The sequence below is a fragment of the Lynx rufus genome, unplaced genomic scaffold, assembly GCF_022079265.1.
Source record: "Lynx rufus isolate CCGP_SWC_20201006 ecotype Redwood Valley unplaced genomic scaffold, mLynRuf1.p SCAF_8, whole genome shotgun sequence".
Classification (NCBI taxonomy): domain Eukaryota; kingdom Metazoa; phylum Chordata; class Mammalia; order Carnivora; family Felidae; genus Lynx; species Lynx rufus.
The window spans coordinates 114,126,595-114,151,022 of NW_025814896.1; the positions used below are offsets into that span (position 1 = coordinate 114,126,595).

Sequence of the window (24,428 nt, forward strand, 5' to 3'; positions counted from 1 at the left end):
ACTGAGTTGCAAAGAGCAGTTTAATTGATGCTAAGGGAGTGAGCAGTAGTGACTTCATGTATACGCCCGTCTTCTAGGAGTAGTTGGGTTCGCGCACAGGAGGTTACGCCCCAGGCAGAAATGCCTTTTGTGTTTACCCGCAGCTGAGAAACAATGCACTCAGAGTTTCTCCTCAAAGTCTCCGGGCTCCCCGCATTCGCCTCTGCCTGCGGCGCGGGCGGGCGGGGGGAGGAGAAGGCAGCCCCACCGCGCACGACGCCCGCGGCCGGGCGCCGAGGGACCCTGACCCCGCGGGTCCCGGCGCGGGCGGCGCGCGCGCGCGCGGAGGGAGGGTGTGGGCTTACCCCTGCAGCTGCTGCTTCTGCTGAACCTGCAGCCTCGAGCCCCCACCGCTCTGGCTCTCCGGCGGCACTTTGGAGCGCACGACTTGCCTGCCTTGTTTGGCGAACGGGGCGGCCGCCGGGTGAGCGCCGGGCTTGGGGTGGAGCTGCCCGCCGGGGGCCCCGGGCCGCGCCGGCTCGGGCGGCGGAGGCGGCCGGAGCCCCTGCAGGGCCGCGCCGCCTGGCTGGCTCGTGCGGCGCGTCCGCTCCGAGGGGGCCCCCGGAGAGGCGCGGCTGGGAGCCCCGGCGCCCGCCGAGCCGCGGCTGTACCTGGCGTCGAGCGCGACGTTGAAGGTCCGCGGGCGCGGAGGCCCGCCCAGGGGCAAGGCGCCCGCCGCCAGGCCGGGGCCCGGGCGCACCACGTACGTGATCCTCCGCACCCGGCCGTGCGCCGACGACGCGAGCAGCCCTGCCCAGAGCAGCAGCCCCCACCTGAGCCAGGGCCCCGCCATCGCGGGCCCGAGCCGGCGCCCCCGGCGCCCGCCCCCGGCCGTGCGGCTCGCCCGGTGCGGCCGCCCGCGCGCGCTCCGGCTGCCCGAGAGCCCGGGAGGCGGGACGAGGAGAACTCGGCTGCAGGAGAGGAAGTTCTGCGGGCGGCCGAACGGCCCCAGACCCCAGCCGAAAGCGGCGGGGAGGAGGGGGCGGGCGTGGGGGTGGGGTGGGGAGCCGAGCCCGGGAAGGGAGGGGAGGGGCGAGGGGAGCGGACTCCGTAAGGTGAGGGTCCGCTCGCGCAGCCGCGGGTGCAGGGGGCGCCGCGCCCGGGCCCGGGGCAGAGCGGGCGAGCGCGGGCGTGAGCGCGCGGGACGCTCGGAGGCAACCCGGGCTGCAAAGTCTTTAAAAAGTTGCTCTCGCCGTGGAACCGAGTGTCAGATCTGAACAGCCAATCTCCGGCAGACGTGACGTCAGGCAGTAAATCCTAATTGGGGAAAGCGTGAGATGAGCCCGAGAACGCGCCGCCACCCTCCACATCCACATAGATTGTTACTGTGGGGCGGCAAGGCAGAGGTCCCCGCTCCCCGGTCCCGGGTCCCGGGGAAGGACAAAGGATTCTGCAGAATCACTGACTGGTCCTCTCCTTCCAGAAACCTCACGGGATTCGTTTGATATCGTTTGGAAGGCATATTCTTATCTGTGTTTGCTGGGATACATGCCGGGGGTTGGATGAAAATACCAGATCGGGCCCCAGAAAGGACTGCTCGGGATTTGCCTAGCTGTCCATCCGAAAGCGTTTAGATGGTTCTCTTTGAGATTGTAAACCCCGCGTGGCTGTGCCTCGGTCTGCAGCCTCTGGTACCCTACTCCTAGTTACGCGAGTTTGAGAGTGCAGGGCGGGCAGCAGGGGGCGCCCGCGTGGACTGGGAAAGGGGCGGCAGGCACCAACCCCAGAAGCAGCCCGCTCTTGGTAAAAAGGCCTTTAAGATGGGAATACAAAGTTTAGGATCCATGACAACCCCAGGCCATTTAGAATTAAAAAAAAAAAAAAAAAAAAAAAAAAAAACTCAGTTCCTTGGACCCCTATCTGAAAGGAAAGGATCACTCACTGGAGATGACCCAAAATCACATCAAGGGAAATGCAGGATGTTCCCAGGACAGTCCCTGGAGCTCATAATGCTCTTTGGGAAAAACCATGAAATAATGTTATAGTCTAGCATTTGAATTTAAAACAGTGTCTCCAGAATGCACGATTTTATTGTATGAATGCAATAGAAAACTCATGGTCTTAACAGTCTGTTTTTTAAAAAGCCATTTAAAATGATACTTGGTTTCCAAGGCTTTGGTTGTTCTTGTTCATATTTATTTGTGGCTAATCTTTGTTCCGTTGTCTGCCAGCATTGGCTAGTAGACAATTGGTAGCAGGTGATGGTGGCTTAAGAATTAATGGAAAGTAATTTAAGGTTGAAGAGAATTCATTAATCTCTTTTTTCTGTACATTGGAGAAAGACCTCCAATATTGGATTTTGGCAGGAGGGGACCTCAGTCCATCTGCCTGAGCACCAGCTTCATGTGAGAACACACATGAGAGCCACTGTTGAAGATTAAATAGCACTGGGCTGGAGGGAGAGACCACAGTTCAGTCAGAACACTGTAGCTAATTAGCCAAAAGACCACAGGCAGTTCACCCCTTATCCCTGAACCTCCACTTCCTCCTGCGTAACAGAAAAGTTGGATTAAATGTACCTTCCAGCACTAACAGTCTGTGACTCTAAGAACATCCGGGGTCCCTGTGGACAGGATCAGTGAGGTCATTCAAGGTCAGTCTCTGAGCCAAGCCAAAGAGAACCAGCTGAGATGATTGAGGAAGGAGGGTGGGTCAAGAAACTGCCTCCCAGCACTGGGTTCTGTAAAAAGGACACAATAGGAGCTAGTAAATATCCACCCAGTGCCTACCCAGGCCAGCACAGAGGCGGACCCTCTGCACACACACAGTGTCCCAAGATACAACCCCTTTGTCTTAGAGGAATTTCCTATCTGGTTAGGGAGACAAGATATAAATAAATGAAAGCTTAAAAAAAAAAAAAAAGATAAGTAACAACTGAATTAAGCAACACTTGGAGATAGTAATAAGACCCTCACAGGGCAGGATCTGATTTGTATGAGGCCAGTGTCACAGTGCAATCCATAATTCTTTGTCAACTCATGGAAAATTCACCATGTGTAGGGGAAATCTTGCCTACCTTCAATTCAAATCAGCCGGGAGAGATTTTACCTCTCCAGTAGGGATTATGTAGCAGCAGTGGAAATGGATGGAGGGGGAAAGAGGCATCTAAAAGCACTAACTCTGTTCTGAAGAAGCGGGTCAGAAGAGGAGAGATGTCAGGCAGCGAAAGCTCAGGAAATAGTGAAGGATAGTGTCCCCAAAGGACTAGAGTTTAGTATGCTGGTTTTGTTGGGGCACTCACAGGACCCAGATGGATGAGCCTGCTTCTGTCAGTAAGAGGCAGCTGCCTGCAGAGGGCAGAGCCTAGACAGGGAGCCAGAGCTCTGGGCTCTATCACTGCCCTGCTTCTCTTCCCGTGGGAGCCTGAGCAAGTCATTTCACCCCTTGAGCTGTTTCCTGAGGGCCTTGGGGTCAACCGGAAGTCCTTGCATTTGGGGAGAGCAATGACTTTGACCACTCTCTATGGCTCTGCAGAAAAATGGTCCCTACCATCAAGAAGATACAATGCAGGGGCGCCTGCTAAGCGTTTGCTAAGCGTCCAACTCTTGATTTTGGCTCAGGTCAGAGTGTCATGGTTCATGAGTTCAAGTCCCAGATCAGGCTCCATGCTGACAATGCAGAGCCTGCTTGGGATTTTCTCTCCCTCTTTTTCTGCCTCTCTCTCTCTCTCTCTCTCTCTCTCTTGGTAAATAAACTTTTTAAAAAAAAGATACAATGCAGTCTTCCTTTCTCTTTACCCAAAGCAATGAAAAGTGGGTATCTCAACCACTCTTCAGCTGGATTACAAATGGCTTTATGACAGATTTGGATATCTCATAGTGAGATCAACTCTGAAATGCAACCAAAGAAAGAATCTCGCATGATTGTCTGTCTCATCCCTAAAGGACCCACACACGTGTGAGTATACATGTCTGCATTCACAACCATTAATGAAGTGATATACACATAAGTGGCCTCACCATAGTCAGGAAATACTAGCAAAGTCTCAGTTTTGCACATCAGTCTCTTGCGATCTGCATAACTAGCAAGATGATCATTGAGAAAAGTGCTATGTACCCTGAGATGGTTACTCACCTTAACATTCAAGTCAGTATTATTCTGAAAGTGAAAGCCCAGTTCCTGTCAGGCATGGGGACCAGCCTTTGCCAATTCTAGACCCAGTTTAATGCCATGGTTTCTGGACCCACGCCCCCTACGTTTCAAGGTCCATTTATATTGGCAGTACGAAACTTCCTGGTTCAAAAAAAAAAAAAAAGTCTTTAAAGATCTCATAAAACTTCTTGGACTTTAGATGGTTTTTACACAACAATACTCAGATGAGCTAAGTGTAAATGAATCAGAAAAGAGGATTATGTTTCCCATAAAAGCTCATGGGTTTGAGGATTAGGGGAAGAAAGGAAGGCTGGCAAATGCCAAACTCTTTAAAGCACTTTGAAACCATTAGTCAAACTCCAAATGCAGCCAGGTTCCCTTATCCTCACACTTTATGAGTTGCATAATTGAAAATCATTTAAGATCAACTACAAATCAAATTTAGTGGCTGCCTGTGATCAGAGCTGCTTCCACCCATGTTTCCTTCTAGCCAAAGACTTCATGGAGCCCCTTTCCTCTTGTTTCATGGACAAATTCTTAGACAAAAAGGAAGAGAGCAACAGCAAGGCAGTGGGTAGCAGGTAAAAGGAAGAGAAAGAAAGAGAGCTGGAGAAAGAGACTGAGGACCAGAGAAGTAAGGGAGCTGAGAAAACAGGAGAGAAAGAGCATGAAGACAGAAAGTGGGGACGCAGTGGAGGAGGGACAGCAAAGTTGGGCAGAGGAAAGGAAGGGTGCAGAAGGAATGGGGAACAGGCCACGGTGGAGGAATCAATGAGTAGAGAAGGGAACACACAAGAGTAAGGGGAGTAGGGGAAAAGAAAAGCTTACAAATGAAGTGAAGGTGGCGAAGAATTCTATCCGGAAACTGTAAGCTAATTTTCTCAGGCTGCCCACTAGGATTCTGGCAGACAAACATCTGCCAGTTCTGACCGGAACATCAGCTTGTCCAGGTTTGAGCTAGAATTAAACCTGAGACCTTAGAAGGTGCTAGCGGGTGTGACTGATCGACTGCCCCACCCCTCACTTGAGGCGGGAGGGTCCCAGAAGCCCCATTTCCTCCCACCCAGCAGGTGGCCAAAGACCACAGCTCCAGTTGAGATCCCCGCAATTGCAGTCTCCCTTGTTCTTTCAACCATTTCATCAGAAAGCAGTGGTTGAGGGACATTACAAATGTGTGACCTCGTCCACATTTCACTCCGCTTCCAGGAAAAGGCCCATGAAGCTTTCCAAATGAAGAATTACAGCAAAGTTTCATCTGATGAAGATGTCAGTGTGTCTGCCAGCTGTGGGAGCAACATGGAGTTGGATTTGCCGAGAAAGATGAGCCGCCCCGGGAACTGAGCAACAAGTGGAACCAAGGTTTCTCCCTGCGTTTCGCTTTAAAGCTTCAGGTTTGAAATGTAAGCATCTTTAGCTGTCATTCAATAAACGCTCACTGAACAACCTTGGGGCCTTCAGCTAGCCGATGTGGACCCTTAAAACAAAATCAAAGCAGACTTCTGTTTCGAGGGGAGACATTAAAATGATGCCTGGTTGGATTACATACAGCCCAGAGATGCCCCTGGGCCAGTGAGTGCCTTTGTGCCTGGCCCTGGCAACCCAGACCCTGTCCACACGGAGCACGCAGTCTAATGGGGTCAACAGTCCTGAGACAGATAAGTACATGTATGGTGAGTATTGAAAAAGGACTGTCAGAGTGAGAAGTGAGACCCAGTAGAGGAAAAAAGGTCAAGGGTATGGGCTGCCTTCCTACAAATTGAGAAGAGCCAATCAACAAAAGTAAACTCACCGAAGGTGTAGTTTTGTGTGCATTAAAGTTCCCTAATTATTCTGGTCCCCTTCTCACTTGCCTTAGTATACAATTAAGGATGAGTATCATACGATAGCGGCTTCAGAAGACAACGAAATGCCTCCCTACAGCTAACTAAAACCTGCTTATAAATTTAGCTTTCACTGAAGTTTTTCATACCCATTTATTCAGAACTTTGGAATATAAAACATGCAACTACATGATAATTAAATAGTATCAATACAATTGTATTGACACTTGTCATTCACACTATCCAAACCTCACTGGCAGGTCAACATTCAGGGGAGCACAAAGGAATTACACCCTTGGTCTCAAGGAGTTTGCATGTTGGAAAACATTGGATGCACGCTAAACTGAGGGGCACCCTCTACAAAGCAGTCTATGAAACACTTGCCTTTTGATCACAAATAGGTCCCCAATTACTTGCATTGCAACACTCCTTTGACCTTCCATTCAGTCAATGGAAACTTTCCTAGTTTCCCTGCTTAAATTTACATTCCAAGATGCCCAGACACCTGCAAGGTTGGTAGAGTGCCAGGTGAGCAGAGTAATGTTCTCTCCACTCAGATACAACTACTTCTAAATCATGATCCAATTTTAAAGGGAACCTTCCTGCTTTACATCAGCTTCAAAGCTTCCCAGGTTGTTGAGTTGCTGGAATTTAAATTTCGGGACATTCGTAATTGTTATTTCTCTTGTCTACTTAGAATTTTCACCCAGTGGCACTAGAACCTGATGCTGGATTTAACACTTGATCCTAACTTTTTTTTCATAATATTCTCTCTGTGTCCCATCAAATTGATGATCATATAGTGAATAAAGCAACCTAGGAAAAAGAAGAAAATGTACTAAACTACCTCTTCATACCAATTCCTAGCCAGCCTTTCTGTTTTCGAAGACCCAAGGTCCTTCATAGATTGCCTCCGTCTCACTTTTTCTTTTCTTTTTTTTTAATGTTTACTTATTTTTTGAAGGAGAGAAAGAGACAGAGCATGAGCTGGGGAGGGGCAGAAAGAGAGGAAGACACAGAACCTAAAGCAGGCTCCAGGCTCTGAGCTGTCAGCACAGAACCCAACACGGGGCTCAAACTCACAGAACTCTGATATCATAACCTGAGCAGAAACCAAGAGGTGGATGCTTAACTGACGGAGCCACCCAGGCATCTCCCTCTTCACTTTTTCAACCTCATCTTGGGCTACTCCCCCAAATGAACTCTCTGTTCCAACTACATTTATCTACATAGTTTTCTTCTTTTCTTTGAAAAGAAAAAAGAAAAAAAACCTCTGGTCATCTGCTAGTCCGCAGAAACAGGACACTCCTGCCCCTGCTCCTAAAACACTCTCATGACCTCAACCAAGTCCTTCTCCTCCTTCAAAATAGAACTGAAGACCCTTTATTTTCATGAAGCTCCTGGAACCACCTTAATCCTGAGTTTTTTCTCTCTCCTAACCCTTGGAGCATCTAGTGTCCATTCCTAGGATTAAACACCCCAGGTATTAAACACGTAACACATGTTTTGTAATAGACATAGAACATTTCCTGCCGGGGAAGCTTGTTTCGATTCTTGGTCCTAGTAAAATAAACCAGAACTAAGGTAGGTCGTGGTTAATAATTGTCAAGGTTTGGTTCTGATGTAGGGAATTGCCTTTAGATGTTTGCAGGCAGGGTTCTGCTGAGCAGTGGGGTTTGCCCAAATTTTCCCCCAACGTAAATTAAGTTGCTCTAACTGAATCACGCACTGGCCCTCTATAGAAAGAGAAAGTTTCCTACCTCTGAATTGATGGTTTGGAAAGCTCTGTAGAAAGAATTTTGTCCTATTTGTGTCTGAAAACTGTTACGTTGCCAGGGTTATGTCATTAAAACAGTCAGTGATTTTATAACATCTCTCTTTTGTTGCCCTCTCGACTTACCCTATTACTGGAGACCCGGACATACCCTAAGAATTGCAACTAGTAAAAAGCCACAGAACATGGATGCACTGAGCAACACCCAGAAGTAACTCACGCCACCAGAGAAACACCAGCTCTGCAAGGAAAGGCCTGGCTTTCTAAACAGTGAGGGGAGACCAGTAAAACCAGCCCAGTGTCTGTGATTCCTCCAGGTTTCCAGGTTTTAAAGCCCAGGCTACTGCTGAGAGGGATCAGGTTACATCTGCCAGCTGCGCCAGAACTTTCCTCTTAACCCTTTCCAACCCACTACCTGGATGTGAAACTTCATTTCACTGACTAGAAAGAGCATCTTCAGTCTTTACATCACCGCCCCGCCAACCCCACCCCCGTTTTCTTCCTGCATGCAAGTTACTGGCCAATGCCCACACTGACTTTCATGCCTCCACCTTAACTCCAGAAGTCTGTGTTGAAGGCAGAGACCTTGTGTGTCACATCTCCAATGCCCAACACGCTGTTCGAGTCATAGTAAATGCTTATAGAAGTGTTTGTTCAGTAAATGGCCATCTCTTGGGATACCTAATTGCAGGGGGTGGGCCATAATAACAAAACTGTCTTTTTTTTTTTTTCATCATGAGCACAGACCTTGTCCAAGATCCTTAAGTTGTCAAGGACCTGGAGATTGATTCATTCAGTCAGTCATTGACATTTACTCATTCATTCACTAGACATTTTTGATAATGAACTTTTTTTTTTTAGATAACAAAAATGGGAAATGGGTTTCAGAAATTTCTGCTTAGGGATCTAATATTCCTCACTAGATTCAAGACTCTCTCTCTCTAAAAGTTGGGGAAATTCTTTAGAGGGCATGGGATAAAGAGATGGATAGGTGGAATCTCTTCCTACAGTCCTTCCGCAGCTAAATGCTAGAAAATCGTTAGCAGAAAATCTATCCGAGCACACAGAACAGCAGCTGTAGAATGTAGATACATAATCCTGGATATTTGCATGCCAGGAGGGAATAGAATGTATGGTTAAGAGGACAAACTTTGGTGCCAAACAACCTGAGCTCAGTTTTTAGTTCTGCCTCTAAGTATGGGAACGAATTTGGAGGCTGAGCCCCTTGTTCTGGGTGAATGTGGGAAGCAGCTGACTGGGCATTAAGGAACTAAACCCTTGCATCCCCCTTGAACAATCACTTTTATGAGGGAATGTTTTTGAGTTTACCCAGTGCTGTCCTGGGAACCGCTTCTCAGCTGGAGGCAGTTGGAAATAGATAATTTCAGCCTTAGATTCTAAGGCCATCAAGGCTGCCGCTTTATTTTATCACTTTATGGTTCAGCACACATGATTATGAAGTGAGTCCTGGCAGTCCGCTCAGCCTCTACACATTTACTGCCCTCTTTCCAGTAGAAGGAAGGCATTCTGGAACAGTGGAGCTTTCTCCAGGGGTTGTAGAGTCACAGGTACCAAAACCTGATGAGTCTCTTGTGCTCTTCACCTGGTAGAGAGAGGTCACAGGGTTACTATTTCAGGGGCACTTGCCTGAAGAGGACACAATCAGTCCAGGAGAAGATCAAAAACAGAGATGGAAAAGGAGACCTCAATTTACAAAGGTGGGTGGTGGAAGGAAGTAAAGGGAAGAGAATCATTCATATTCATTCACTGAGCACTTACAAAGGCCCATAAATGGCATAAGAGGGTTCTGCACCTGCCATCACAGGAGGGGGTCTTTCTGTAGCCGGTTGCTTCTGTAACTAAAAAAATGGCATTCCGTGATAAAGAAATCATGTACATGCCTACGCTTCTGTTTTCTTATCTATAAAATGGAAACAATTCCTATATAGAGTTCAGCAAGCTTTTTCTCAAAAGGGCCAGATATTAAATATTTTCAACACTGCAGACCATACAGTCTCCATTGCAACGACTCAACTTTGCTATTACGGCATGCAAGACATTACATAAAGGAATGGGCAGGGGCCGATTTGATCTGTGGCCAAAGTTTGCCATCTCCTGATCTAATCCACCCAATGCATAGGGTGTTGTGAAGATTAATGAGCTAATCCAAGTAACATTTTTTAGTACATAATATGGCAGGTCAATGGTCAGAAACATTAGCTATTATCAATGCTCAGATTTTAGACTCTCCCAGCTGTATGTGCTGACTTTGCTCACTTTAGTGAGTGGTATAGTCCTCAGAGCTCCCCAGGAGATATTTCCAGCCCTCCCCTCTTGGGCATATGGTGGGTGTCATGGGTTGGATTCTCTGAGAACCCTGAGATGGAGTTTCATGTACAGGGGATTTATTCAGGAGTGTCCTTGGGAGCAACACCTATGGAGAGGAGGGAAGGAAGCAAGACTGGGCAGAGACAGAAGTCAAGTTGCCCAGCAGGCTGAGCTAAATCCATAGGGATCTCTGGGGCTAAAATGGCTGTTGGAATTGCCCTACATTGGGTTAAAGTAGCTGGGCCTTGTAACCTTACCTGGAACAGTCCCTGCATGTAGGCTGCCCTAGCAAGGGGGTAAGCCTTGGGTAAGGCAGCTCTGCAGCTCAGGTTTCCTGGAGGGTTCAATAGGTGATACCTGTCTGTGACAGCATGCCGAGCCACTAGGGGGACACGGGAGGGAGGGGAAGATGTGACCAATTCTGACCATGAAATGTGGATAGAAATGACAGTCACTTGCAGACCAAGCATTTAATTATTGCTGCAAGACCCTCCAGAGCCCCTTGTCTCTATAGTGACCAGCAGTTTCAAGATGGTGGCAGCTCCATCAGTCTGGATCCCTGGCAGGACAACAGTGAACAAAATCCCCTATCAACCTGTAATGGAAACACAGTGTAAGTAAGACTCAAATCTGAGTTGAATGTTTTGAAGTGAAGATGCCCTTATAATCTTGAGAATTCAGGGAACTGGTTTGAAATCATCATTATCTTGCCAACATCATCATCTCAGCTAACACTAGCATTTACATGAATTCACTAACATAATGTTCACAATCTATGTACAACACAGTAGTATTATTATATTTATTTCTAGAGATGAGGAAACTGATGCTTATAGAGGTTCATTAGCTTCCAGCTCACTGCCCATCTTTCTAAATAAAGTATTATTGGAACACAGCCATGCCCATTCATTACATAGTATGTAATTAGGGCTGCTTTCCTGATACTGTGGCAGGGTTGAGTAGTTGAGTATAGCCTTCAAATAACTTTACAGAAAAAGTATTGTCCCCCCCTCCCCCGCCACTCTACACAAAGCCTGGTTTCAGACTCACATTTTCTGACTCCAGAGACACCGTGCATATCACAGATATAAGTAAACCCTAGGTAGGCTTGGAATCTGTACAGGTGTTATAAAACCTTCCCGTTTCCATTATCCTAACTGGACATTTTTTAATTTAAAACTTTCATGACATTTATTTCTAGCAACATGACAGATTCTGTATCCTAAAAATCCTTCCCTGAAAAACACCTATAAAATGTTGGATAAAATGAATAGCTGACTTGGCAAGAAATTAAGGTATATCCTCAGAGGCAAAAAATGAAGTAGAAGCCAGAATCCACAGTGAGCTGGTAAATGCTCACTCAAGCAGGCCTTAAGGCCTCAAGACCCCTGAGATCCTTTGCCTTCTGGGGTGGGGGTGGGGGACAGAGATACAACAAGGCAGTAGAGTGTCAGCATAAAGACTGTGGAATAAATCTCCCAAAAGCCCCCATTTCCAGTGAGAGAGCAGTCTAGAAAGTATTTGCTTGCAAAGGGGTACAGCAAAGAAAAACTTTGTGTCTCAGCTTTGATTTTAGTTGAAAGAAAAAAAGTCATCTCCCCCCCACCTCAGTCCCCCAACCCCCAAAGATAATAACCACAAACCAGGCCTCAACCTGTGGTTCAAATTCACACTACTTGCCTATTCCGAAACTATTTTAGGCCAAAGAAGCTAATTAAAATAGTCCTGGATTAGTAGTTCCCAGGCACTTGGCAAACTAAACACAAATAGAAGAAATATTCTCTCAAGTTAAGTCTCATAAAATTCTCACAGATAATGCCCCAACAAAAATGAGCTCCCAGTAAAAAATCACAAGACTACTCACAGAGCAAGACATCATGAGACAGAGTTAGCAGAAACATCAAGCAGCAGAATCAGATACCCAAGGCCTTTAGGGTGAATTATCATGTGTAGTGGGACCTGGCCAACGTTTTCTCCAAAGGGCCAGGTAGTATATATTTTAAGTTTTGCAAGCTATACCATCTGCATCAAAAAGACTCAACTTAAAAACAAAAACAAAAGCAAACACAAAATGAAAAATAAAAAAGGACTCAACTTTGCTTTTTAGAGTGAAAGCAGACACAGGTGTTATGTAAACTAATGGGCTTAGCTGTGTTCTAATAAACCTTTATTTACAAAGATAGTGAGTGTGACAGATTTGGCCAGCAGGTCATAGTTTATAAAATAAATATGTTTTCTAAAATTTTTTAATTTAATACACAAGCAAAAAATAAAACATTATCATGAGTGTCAAGGCAGATTCTTAACTTCTGGAAGTAGAAAGTGTGGTTGAATTTTTAAGATTCAATATATGAGTTAACCAACAGATTAGAACAACTGAAAAAACATAATTATTAAGCTGAAAGCTGGACATGACAAAATTACTTAAGATATAGCACAGAGAGACAAAAAGGAGGAAATTATTTAAAAAGATTAATAAATGTGGAAGTCTGAGTGAGTAGGGAAAAATGGGAGAGAGACAATATTCAAGAATTTTCATGGAGCCCTAAAGTTAGGACATACAAAATATTCCAAAAAAAATTATAGCCAGAGTCATCCTGGTGCAACTGCAGAACATTAAAAACAAATTGACTAGTTTAAAAAGAGCCCAAACAACAAGAGAGCTTAACCTGCTTGATATCTGATTTCTCACCAACAACAAGAGACACCAAAATACTATAAGATAATGTCTTCAAGGTGCTGAAAAATAACTGTCAATCTATGATCGTATATCCAGCAAAATTTATGTTTCAAGAAGGAGGACAAAACAGAGATGGGTTTAGATGAACAAAAGCTAATTTACTATCAACAGATCCTTAGTGCAGAAGGGGGATAGATAGATACTCGACATAAGAAGGATGGCAACCAAGTGACCAAGAAAATGGGGATCAGGTGGATACATACAAATAAACATCAACACTAATGGTAACACCTGATTGTTGAAATTAAAAATATTGAGGGAGGGGGTGGCACATGGGCTTCTAAAATAGAAGTAATACTCTGTTTCTTAAAATAGTAGATACATAAGTGTTCAAGAGTGTGTGTGTGTGTGTGTGTGTGTGTGTGTGTGTGTGCGCGCGCACACGCGCGCGCGCACGTGTGCGCATACACTCTATGCATGATACATTTTGCAAAACATTTTTAACAGAAATAAAATACTGGACAATGATAGCCTATAAACTGGAAAGGGTTAAAACACTAAGTTTTAGGACGAGGGTAAATATAACATCCCTAGCCATTAAAAATAAAAAACAGACTCTATAAGCTCCCAACTAGGAGAGGAGGAAAAAAAATGGAATGAGAACTTCCGAAGACAAGTAGAAAGCATGAAAAAGGTGGTAAAAATAAACTCAAATGCATCAATGATCATTAATGAATAAACTACTAATGAATTAAACTTCACAGTTAAAAGTTCATTTTTTAAAAATCCAGCTATATTCTTCTTACAAGAAACACTTAAAACATAAGTACAACCAACGTTTGAAAGTCAAATAATTGAAAAAGCCCTATATGGCAAATGAATTTTTCCAGCAAACAAAGATGACTTTCTATTTGCCTTCTGGAGTAACCTTTGAATCCTCATAGAAAGTGATGTTAAAATAAAACAAAGAAAAGAAATTAAAGGTGAAGAGAGAAATGAGAAAAAACTAGATTCAAAATTAATATTCTCTGACAAACCTAAAAATATGGAAAAATAGTTTAACCAGTACTATCCCTGTGGAATTCAAGCAAGTATTGGTGGAAACCTGGGGTAGTTTCAGTACTGGTAGTAGTGAGTCAGAAAGAAATGCAATCTGTCAACTAGACTTCAATTAAAAAATAAATTGATTTTGGGGAGCCTGGGTGGCTCGGTCGGTTGTGTCCAACTTTGGCTCAGGTCGTGATCTCATGGTTTGTGAGTTCAAGCCCCACGTCAGGCTCTGTGCTGACAGCTCAGAGCCTGGAGCCTGCTTCCAATTCTGTGTCTCCCTCTCTCTCTGCCCCTCCCCTGCTCACACTCTGTGTGTGTGTCTCTCTCTCTCAAAAATAAATAAACATTAAAAAAGATTTTTTTAATAAATTGATTTTAAAATAAATGCAATTTATCACTACTCCAGTTTGGGTCAGATTTCTTGACTTAAAAATGAAGTTTACAGAATAATCAGATAATGAGACAAAGGATGGTATACAGTCATTTTTCATTGTACTCACAACTCTGAAATTTGTGAGAGATTATTCATTTAAATATAAGGATGCTAGGAAAAATTACCTAATAAATCATTTAGAAGTGAGAATGGCTTTCAAAATCAGAGTCAAAAATCTATGTATGAAGGTAGAGGGTTGTGCCATCAAATTGAGAAAGATTAGGAGGAATCTCAATGAATAACATAGGAATGGTTAAAGAATGAAGCACATGTAGAATAAAATGTTTTTATAACTATTTTAGTGGCATTTGGAAATACCCATGCTATAGTTAGTGAATGAAATAATATTCAAAACTCTAAATACAAAATGACCACAAACACATGTGTTCGAATTTGTAAAATGCATCTAGAAACAGGACTGGGGGGAAAACCAGAATATTAAGAGTGATGGGATATGAATAATTTGGACCTTCTACTTTATACTCTATTTCTGAAGATTTTTACAATGAGCACTTTTATAATCAGAGAACAGAATAATTTTATTTTACATCTTTAACACTTTGTTAGCTTATATACATAATGGTTCAGAATCCTTGCGAATGAAAAAGTATGGGAAAAATGAGTCCTGCAAAGAGAAAACACCCCAAGCCTTTAAGAGGACATTTTAAGAGACAGGGAAATTGCTGTATTTCTAATTTGTACGTAACTTGATATAAAGTCACTTCCTCACTTCAAGTTTCAAGAATGTGCAACAAAACCACACCCAGGAGTTGCTATGGCTACGGAGGTAAACCTGATTAGGCCAGAATTCACTGTGCTTCAGAGGTGAGGCCAGAGAAAGAATGCAGGGTTGGCCTTTGTGCGTCCCTCTCTCCTCTGCCAACTGTCCCCTTTCCGTCTCTTCCACGCCACCTCTTAGCCACCAGTGTCATCAACACTGTCAGACCCTGCCCTTCTCACTTCTCTACTCTCTGAGCCTCTACAGAGTGCTGCGCTTTTCTGAGCACCTCCCTTACCATAAGCTCTGGAAGGCAGGATTTGTTTCCTGCCCAGGACCTGCCCATGGTAGGTGCCCAATAAATATTTGCTGACCAAAGGAATGAATGAAAGAAATGAAATGAATGGAGGTACATCCTTTGCCTCCTTTGTGGGCTCATCATCTCTTCATCCTTCAATAGGGCCATTCTCCAAGATTCCAGGCTTCATTACTTTTTCTTTTCTTCTATACCTTTCTCCTAGATGATCTGTCTTTGCTTTCCCTAACACTCAGGAAAACGAGCCCGACTGTTCAACTCTACCTCACCTTTTGGTACATCTGCTTTCACTTGGACCTACAGACATTCCTTATTCTCTTCCCCAACTCATCATTTTCTCTCCATTCTTCTTCCTAAGAGCTGCAGCTCAGTTAACATCACCACCATCCCCACAACAGTCTAGATTTCTAGATTGAAACTTTTACTCTCCTGTAACCCTCCCTGATGAGTGCTGCTGTCTCTCTGGGATCCTATCCCTCCCATCTAGTCCATTCCCACTGCCCCTGTTCTGCTTCTCACCAAGGTCTTCACCAAACCCCAAGGAATTTCCTGACTTTGACTCTGCATTTCCCGTGCCTGCTTGGTTCTTTTTCTAAACCACACAACTCATCAAGTTCCCAACTTGCCCCACCACCTTCAGAATAAAACCCAAGCACACAACGCCCCTCCCGGTCTGATTTGGTCTCTTTCCTGTTCCATCTCCTGTCATTCGTCCCCATAGCCACCACTCCGCCATCCTCAGTGTCCTTTGGTCTCCTTCTGCCTCCCCACACTTCTGGACAGTCAGCGCTGCCTTCAAGCCCCCGCCGGGAGTGCTCACATTTCCTGGACTGCCTGGATGCCATTCTCCCCACCATTCGGCCTCTCAAATTGCCCTGCCTCCTCTGAAGCCCAGATCAAGTGTCACCTCTGCTGAGAAGCCCTTTTCCAAACCTTCAGTCAGGATTAAGGGCACTCTCTTCCGTGGTCAGATAGCATCTCAATTATGCCTCCATTAGAGCACGGCTCAAGGTTGCTGGCTACAGGTGTCTGGACAGAGGGGGACAGTGAAGTGCCCTCCAGAACCTGAGTGTGGAGATGTGTGGTTTCCCTCCTAGAGTGAGCCCATGAGACAACACATTACAGAAAGGACCAAAGAGCTGGCTAGGCTTACAGGAACTGCTCGTTTTACTAGAACAGCTGTAGCTTTTAGCCAGTGATGTTAATGTAGTTGCAGAAAGGCTGTATTAACAGTAGCAGGGGCTGTCAGAGAAGGTGGGCTCCATAGCAGCACATCCTGGTGTTTCCCCAACCTTCTCCAGGAGCGATGATGCTAATGGATGATGGTGGGGTGGATGCAGTGGACAGGGATGAGCATTAGATTCCAGACACTGGAATGACGTTGTGTGGTGAGGGACAGGGCTAGTTTCTTCTTCTGGTCTCACCTTGACCTGAACTAGCTATCCTGGAGGTCTACACCCAATTTGGTCATGCTTATCAGGAAAGCTCGAGAAAGCTAGTGTCACAGTTGGGTAAGTGCCGCAGTATGCAGAAAGGGCAGCCCCCTAGAAATCAATCCAGTCCCTGAGTGGCTTTTGCTTGTTTTTAGCCTGTACATCCCACACATTTTGTTTTTAGCCTGTACATCAGTCTTTGCTTTTGGTGCCTTGTCAAGTCCATCATGAACTCCATTGTCATATTCAGGTGAACTTACAGAGTCCAGTTTCTGGACCTGTAAGGCTGAGGACAGGTCCACAAATCATGGCAATGACCCTGGGCAGCAGCCAGCCAACCAGCCATCTCTGCCCCTCACCACCATCACTCAAAGCTAAGAATTAGAGTTAACTGGGCGTGGCTGTGTTTCTCCAACAAGAACAGGGATTGACAAATTTTCCTGTAGAGTTAGAGGCTCATACAGTCAATATTTTGGGTTATGTGGACCATAAGGCCTCCGTGGCAACTACTCAATTTTGCTGTTATAATGAGTGCTAAGACAGATGTAGACAATATAAAAGTGAATGGGTGTGTCTGATTCCAATAAAATATTACTTACAAAAATAGTCAGCAAACCAGATTCAGCCCACAGGCTATAGTTTGCCAAACCCCTCAGCAGACTGTGAGTTCTTTTTTTTAAATTGAGATGCAATTGACATACGACATTGTATTAGTTTCAGGTGTACAACATAATGATTTGATATTTGTACATACTGTGAAATGATCACCACAGTAAGGCTAATTAACATCCATGACCACACAGTTACAAACTTTCTTCTTGTGACCAGAACTCTTCAGATCTATCCTCTAAGCAACTTTCAAATATACAATGCAGTATTATTAACCACAGTCACTATGCTGTTCATTATATCCTCATGACTTACTGATTTTATAACTGAAAGTTTGTACGTTTTGACACCCTTCACCCATTTCGCTCACCCAGATTGTGGGTTTTTGATGGCAGCAATGGTGTGGTTCCTCTGTGGGGCCGCCTGTGTATGCATACATATGAGATACTCACTGGGTCTGTAGAGTGGGACTAATGATCTTCCCCTTCGTCCTGGACCTTTGAATAGTAGTGTTCATGGTCAACACAGAACCATGCTGCCTGGAAGGAATCCTAGAGGTGCCTCGTCAGTGAAGAAATCCTTGTATAGTTTCCTTGACTCATGACATCTACTCACTTACACTCCTGTGATGCCTCTGCTTTAGTGCAATAATCTGTTTACCCGCCTGATGGCTGCTGGGGACTTCATTCTTACGGTTACTTCCGAGAGCTACACAGTAAATTGTTGCTGTACAGTTGACACTTTGGAGGCAGAAGAGACAAATTGTCTGTTGAAAGCCTATAGTCATCTTCTTGGCTGTAAACTCAGCTGTGAAGTCACCTGCCTTCTGCTGATTGGGATGGAGGCTGCTGCCCCTGCAGTGGGCAAATGCAGTCCTCGTGCCGTGGGCACTCGGACGGGGGGGTCACTGCAGCCGGGACCCTGGCAAAGATGAAGGCTCCAAGGAGGCTGAACAAGTTCTTTCAGGTGCTCATATCCACTCCACAAACAGAGACCCTCTTTGGATTCTGAGCTCCTGAAAAGCATAATCTTTGAATCCTAACTAAGCAGAGAGAAAAATACTTGGCACATGGCAGGTGCTCAGTAAAACTCCCGTGGGTTGCCTCAGGAGGCATTTCTGTAGCCTGGTTACCGGAATCTGTATCCGACCTGCATGTGACCTTGGCACAGCCTCCAGTGACCTCCTAACAGGGGCGCCCAGATACTACAAAGTCTTACTCATCATACCAATTCTACAGCACTTCAAAATTTACAAAGTGCTTTCACATGGCCCTTCTCTCTTTTAATCCACACTGAAACCCTACAAGGTATAGGTATCTCCAATGTCCCCAGACCTCACCAACTTGTGAGGTCCCATTAAAAAGAAGGCTCTGTCAGTAGGACTCTAAGCCCTCAACAGCCGCCTGACTGCCCCACCCAACACCTTCAACTAAAACGTCTTCCAGTGGCTTCTGGGTGTCCTAGAAGATGTCACAGATTAGCTCATGAATAAGTGTGTGACACCCCTCTGCTCGTCCTTCCTCATGGTCACACACCCACAGCCCACAAGCCACTGGAGAGCCACACTTGGATGCTGATGTTTGCTGTGAGCCCTTGGGCTGCTGCAGGTGCCCGGTGGGATGGGAAGAGTCATTCTGCCCCATCTTCAGGTGAGGCTTTATCACCTGGGCCCCACGGCCCTGCTCCACTCCAAGCCCCCTGCACTGGGCTGGGGATGGGGGTCAGAGACAGAGAAACTCACACCCTAGATGGGGGATGAGAGCACAGGACACAGATGCCATACTGACCTTCCATTGTCCTCCTGTCACCTTTGGGCCTCCCGCATTCAAGGACACCCAGAAACCCCCGATCTTCTTGAGCCAAGAAGGGGGAAATCCTCGTGTATATTGTCGCATCCATGCAAATGGCTCCAGAGAAATGTCACTGGTACTGCCATGTCATTCCTGCTAAGCCTCAGCCAGCTCTACTATCTAAGTGTCATCTCCCCACTTGATGGTCAATACCATAAAGGTTCACATCTCATTTAAAGAAGAGGAGAAATGGGGCTTAAAACCCATGTGTTTGACTTTGAACCCTTCCTCCTGTCACCTTACGGCAACCAAACACTTAACGTTCTACCTCATCTTCTCATTGAACAAAATCTGGTTCATTTTCTACACTGAAAAATGTCTGTACTAAAGTCTACCCATTCCGGATTCCTCCTTCCTCTTCCCATGTGTGGTTATTTAGCAGCACCAAGAAGTGGGAGGGAGGGTCACTGGCTCCAAGAAAAAGTCACTGCCATAGGCAGCTAACGCCACAGAATATTTTCTTTATGGAAGTAATTTTGGCAGGACCTGGTTGTTTTCTGTAGACATTTCAAGCAAACGAAATAAGGATCATGATTGCACTGTATTTCTAAACAAGTGAAAGCTGCCTCTGTTTAGCCGATGCTTCCCCCTACCCTCTAAGAAGTGGGAAATTTACAATAAAATTCACCTCATTTTTTCATCCTCCTCACAATGCAACCTCTGAACTTTGGAGCCTCCACCAAGAGCCAGAGTGTAGACTACTAAATAGGAAAAAGAAATGTGGACCACAGGAAAGGAAGAGTTCATCATATAAAGTGTTACATTAAAGCCATTGTCTCAGATGTTTTGGATACTCTACTTTTCAGTTTAGGAAAGCAAATCTGAAACAGAACAATTACATCACAAATGGAACATTTATATAGTTACTGGGATAGGAAAACGTTCGGCAGAGAAAGGCTGCACGATTTCAATGAGATCCAGGTGGAGCAGCCCTTTCAGCAAATGTCTACGCATCAGCCCATAAAAATGATGGAAAAGGCATAAGAATAAAAGCAACAAAGTGCCAGGTGCTCATCCTCACATCCCCTCTGAGCTCGTCCTTTCCAGCTGCTTCTATGGCCCACTCTCCCCTTCTCACGTGCCTCCTGGGGTCTTTCTGCGCATTGTCCTCCTTCCTTCCCTGACCTACCAGGCAACCAGAGTCTCTCCTGACCCAGGGCTGGGGAGGGCAGCAGGGAGAAAAAAATGATCAAGAAGACCAGTAAAAGTAACAACAACAGCTTCTAGATTCCTTGCTAAGCACCACGCACTGGGTCAGGTGTTTTGCATGGATGGTCTCGTGTAATCACAACAGCCCTAGATAGTGAGTTCTATAACTGATCCCATCTTATAGTGGAGGAAAATGAGGCTTAGAAAGGTTAAATATCCTTGGGAATGCAAGCTGGTGCAGCCACTCTGGAAAACAGTATGGAGGTTCCTCAAAAAACTAAAAATAGAACTACCCTACGACCCAGCAATTGCACTACTCAGTATTTGTCCAAAGGATACAGGTGTCCTGTTTCAAAGGGGCACATGCACCCCAATGTTTACAGCAGCACTATCAACAATGGCCAAAGTATGGAAAGAGCCCAAATGTCCATCGATAGATGAATGGATAAAGAAGATGTGAGATGTGAGATATATATATATATACATATATATATACACATACACACACACACACCATGGAGTATTACTCAGCAATCAAAAAGAATGAAATGTTGCCATTCACAGCTATGTGGATGGAACGAGAGGGTATGATGCTAAACGAAATTAGAGAAAGATATCATATGACTTCACTCATATGAGGACTTTAAGACACAACAGATGAACATAAAGGAAGGGAAGCAAAAATAATATAAAAACAGGGAGGGGGACAAAACATAAGAGACTCTTAAATATGGAGAACAAACAGGGTTACTGGAGGGGTTGTGGGAGGGTGGATGGGCTAAGTGGGTAAGGGGCATTAAGGAATCTACTCCTGAAATCATCGTTGCACTATATGCTAACTAATTTGGATGTAAATTTTTAAAAAGTTAAAAATAAAATTAAAAAAATAAAAATAAGGAAAGAAAGAAAGAAAGAAAGAAAGAAAGAAAGAAAGAAAGAAAGGAAGGTTAAATATCTTGTCCAGCATGACACAGCTAGTTAGTGGCAGAACCAGGCCTCATACTTAATCTGACTCCAATCACCCTAACCAGTAGCTTACATATCTCTCCACAATAAGTATTAATTATAGGTACTATTTAATGTCCTTATTTATCTTCCATCAAAATAAGTGCAAAACATCGATGCCATGTTATCCATTTTATAGAAGGAAACAGTGATACATGTGGGGAGCACCCGTTCCGTGTGTGTATACGTAGGTGTGTGCATAGCTAGGATTATTATCCATATCTTATACAGGGACTCTGAGACTCAGAATGATTTCCTGGTTGGAAGATGGCAAAATGTGGATTTAGAAGCCAAGTCCGTACCTAGTTTCGACTGCATACCCCACATGGCCTACCGGTGGGCTGTTCAATAAGCCTCCAACTGCCATCTGGAAGTCCATGCCCCTTGCCAGGGCTCCGGCAGCAGGTGCAGTGCAGGAGGCCAGGTGGAGAAAGCATGGATGCAGAGACAGCAACCTGGGGGGTGAAGGACATGGGGGGTGGAGGCAGTGGGGGGGGCAGTGGGGACTGAGCAGCCTGCTCCCTTGAGACCCTGGGGGGAAGCCGCCAGGGCAGGCAGTGCAGGAAGTGGCATGTGTATGGGCGGGACACGATCCTGGCAGGAAGAGGAGAGGCCATGTTAGAGCAGGATGGGGAAGGACTCTCCTCCCAGCCCCATGGCAGCCAGAAGGACAGTGTGGTTTATCTGCTGGAAAGGAGGGCGGAGGAGGCCACATCCTGTGGGCCGCTGCCCTGCCAAAGCCTGCTCTCCCTCCGCCAGTCCCACCTCCTTCCTTGAATCTCGTCTTCACCCAAGCACGGCCCCTTCCCCTACTCCAGAAACAAAGAGAAAGCTGCTTCGGGGGCCACAAAGAGAGCCACCCTGCAATCCACCCGGGGCCACTTCTACAAGTTGTGTTCCTGTGTCTGCACTCCTCATATGGTTCTTGAGCAAAATCACACTGTCAGCAAAATGAAGATCTTGCCTCTTCTCTCTGCCAGTTTGTGCAGAGTGTATTCTATTTTTGTTCCTGGGTGATCACCAGTAACTTTGGTTGTGATCAGAGGAGCTTTCCATACACAAGACTATTAGCAAAGATGGCCCAAGGAGAACGAAGTAGTAGGAACTCAGAGGGAAAGCCTGATCAAGGGATGATGAAGATGGGATCAAGTGTGAGAAGAACAGGACAACTGGGAGAAATTGCTGGACCAGATTAACTGGTACTCAACTCTTAGCTGAAAATAGAAACTCATCAGGAAAAAATCCCTTATGTGCCAAAATGTCTCTGGCTTTGATTCACAGCAGATGAAATGCAAAGAAAGAGAAATGGGGGCGCCTGGGTGGCTCCGATGGTTAAAGGTCCAACTTGAGCTCAGGTCAGAATCTTGCAGTTCATGAGTCCAAGCCCAGCAGCAGGCTCTCTGCTGTCAGCACAGAGCCCGTTTCAGATCTTCTGTCTCTCTCTCTCTCTCTGCCCTTCTCCCTTTTTTTCCCTCTCTCTCAAAATAAATAAACAAACATAAAAAAAGAGAGAGAGCTTGGAGTGTTCACACAAGCATGGCAATGCTCACAGACGTGAGATGAGACAACTGCCCCAAATGCAGCCCCAGGAGGAAATGGTTGGTGCTAGAGAAACAGGAAGAAGTAGGTCCTGTACATGGTCCTGTACAGAAAGGCACTGAATAAGGGGAGAGGCGGGATAGAATTACAGCACAAAATATAAGCAAGAGTCCTTCTAGGGTGGATGTTTACAGCAGGTGGCGCAGGTAAGGATGAGGCTTTCTGAAGGCAACCCCACAACTACAAGCGAGTAATCACATCGACGGGGACTTGACCTATCTTTGTGTCTGTTGGAAGTCACATTTTGCTAAAACAGAGTCGCTAATAAAAATTTTTTGTGTTCGTAACTAACAATTTCGGCTCTCTCAGAAGGAGACACTGCCATCCTGGATATAATTTTAACCACTAGGAACAACCTGGTTTCTGTACAGAAATTAGAGGGACCCTGAGAGAACATGACCATGTCCCATTTGGGCAAGGAAGGGGAATGTTACATAAATTCTAAGGCAATGCAATAATGAACAATTCCAGGGGAAAAGAAAAAGATAAGTAACATCATCAGCCAGGGTAGTCACACAGAAAGTTTTGCATCAACTCATATGTTTTAAAGGACACTTTCACAAAAGAAAATGAGAGACACATACCCAAGAACCAATGTAAAAGTAAAGGTTTTTAGGAAGGCTAAATCCTCAGCTAATGGGACAGGCAAAAAACATGAGAGATGTCACCAGAGAAACATGAGAAAAGATGTCCCATGACAGGTTCAGTTCAGAGACTGAGAATGGGATGGGAGAAGAAGGAAGGAGGGCAGGAAGAGGGGGGAAGGAGGGAGGAAGAGGAGGAGGGGAGAACAAAGGGAGAACGATAAAAGAAGGAAAAAGGAACGATAGGAAGTGACACGTTCAAGAAGATGCTGTAGTGTTAACAGGTGACAAAAAGTCCAACTTTAGCAAATCCTCAAATTCAGTCTTCTGGAACAATGAGAACAGATTCTGAATTCTAAACGTGTGGCAAAGGAGACCATGCAAAGTCTTCCACACACAGTTAGTGAGGGAATGAGAAAAATCTAATAAATGATTTCAAACCTCTAACCCCAGACAAATTATATTCCAGAGTCTAAAAAGAATGTGAAGATATATCCTCAGGGCCACTGAAAGTAACTTTGAGTAATCATGGAGAATGAGCAAGATGCCAGGAACCTTGGGAAATGTTCTATTTTGCAATACGTTGTTGGGGGAAAAAATAGACCCTGAAAATTAAAGATCCATAAGCAGGATGTGATTCTCATCAAGTCCAAAAGGATTATGTGTGGTCAGAACATAATATTAAAAAAATTTTTTTTAACGTTTTTTTCATTTTTGAGAGACAGAGTACAAGCGGAGAAGGGGAGAGAGAAGGAGACACAATCCAAAGCAGGCTCCAGGCTCTGAGCTGTCAGCACACAGCTCAACACAGGGCTCGAACTCACAAACCGTGAGATCATGACCTGAGCCGAGGTAGGATGCTTAACCGACTGAGCCACCCAGGCAACCCACATTTTTTTTTTAAATGAAGGCTGTTGTCAAATGAGAGTCTTCCAAAAGTGAATGATCA

General features: G+C 45.3%; 1 protein-coding gene across 2 annotated transcripts in view; it reads right to left on the minus strand.

Moving 5' to 3' along the window:
• Window positions 1–846, minus strand: part of LTBP1 (latent transforming growth factor beta binding protein 1) — a 406,918-nt gene extending 406,072 nt beyond the window's left edge. For both annotated transcript variants that reach the window (XM_047068909.1, XM_047068908.1), the window contains exon 1: window positions 345–846. In XM_047068909.1, the coding sequence (XP_046924865.1) occupies window positions 345–832 (488 nt within the window). In that variant the 5' untranslated portion in view covers window positions 833–846. The remainder of the gene's footprint in view (window positions 1–344) is intronic.
• Window positions 847–24,428: the final 23,582 nt, after the last annotated feature.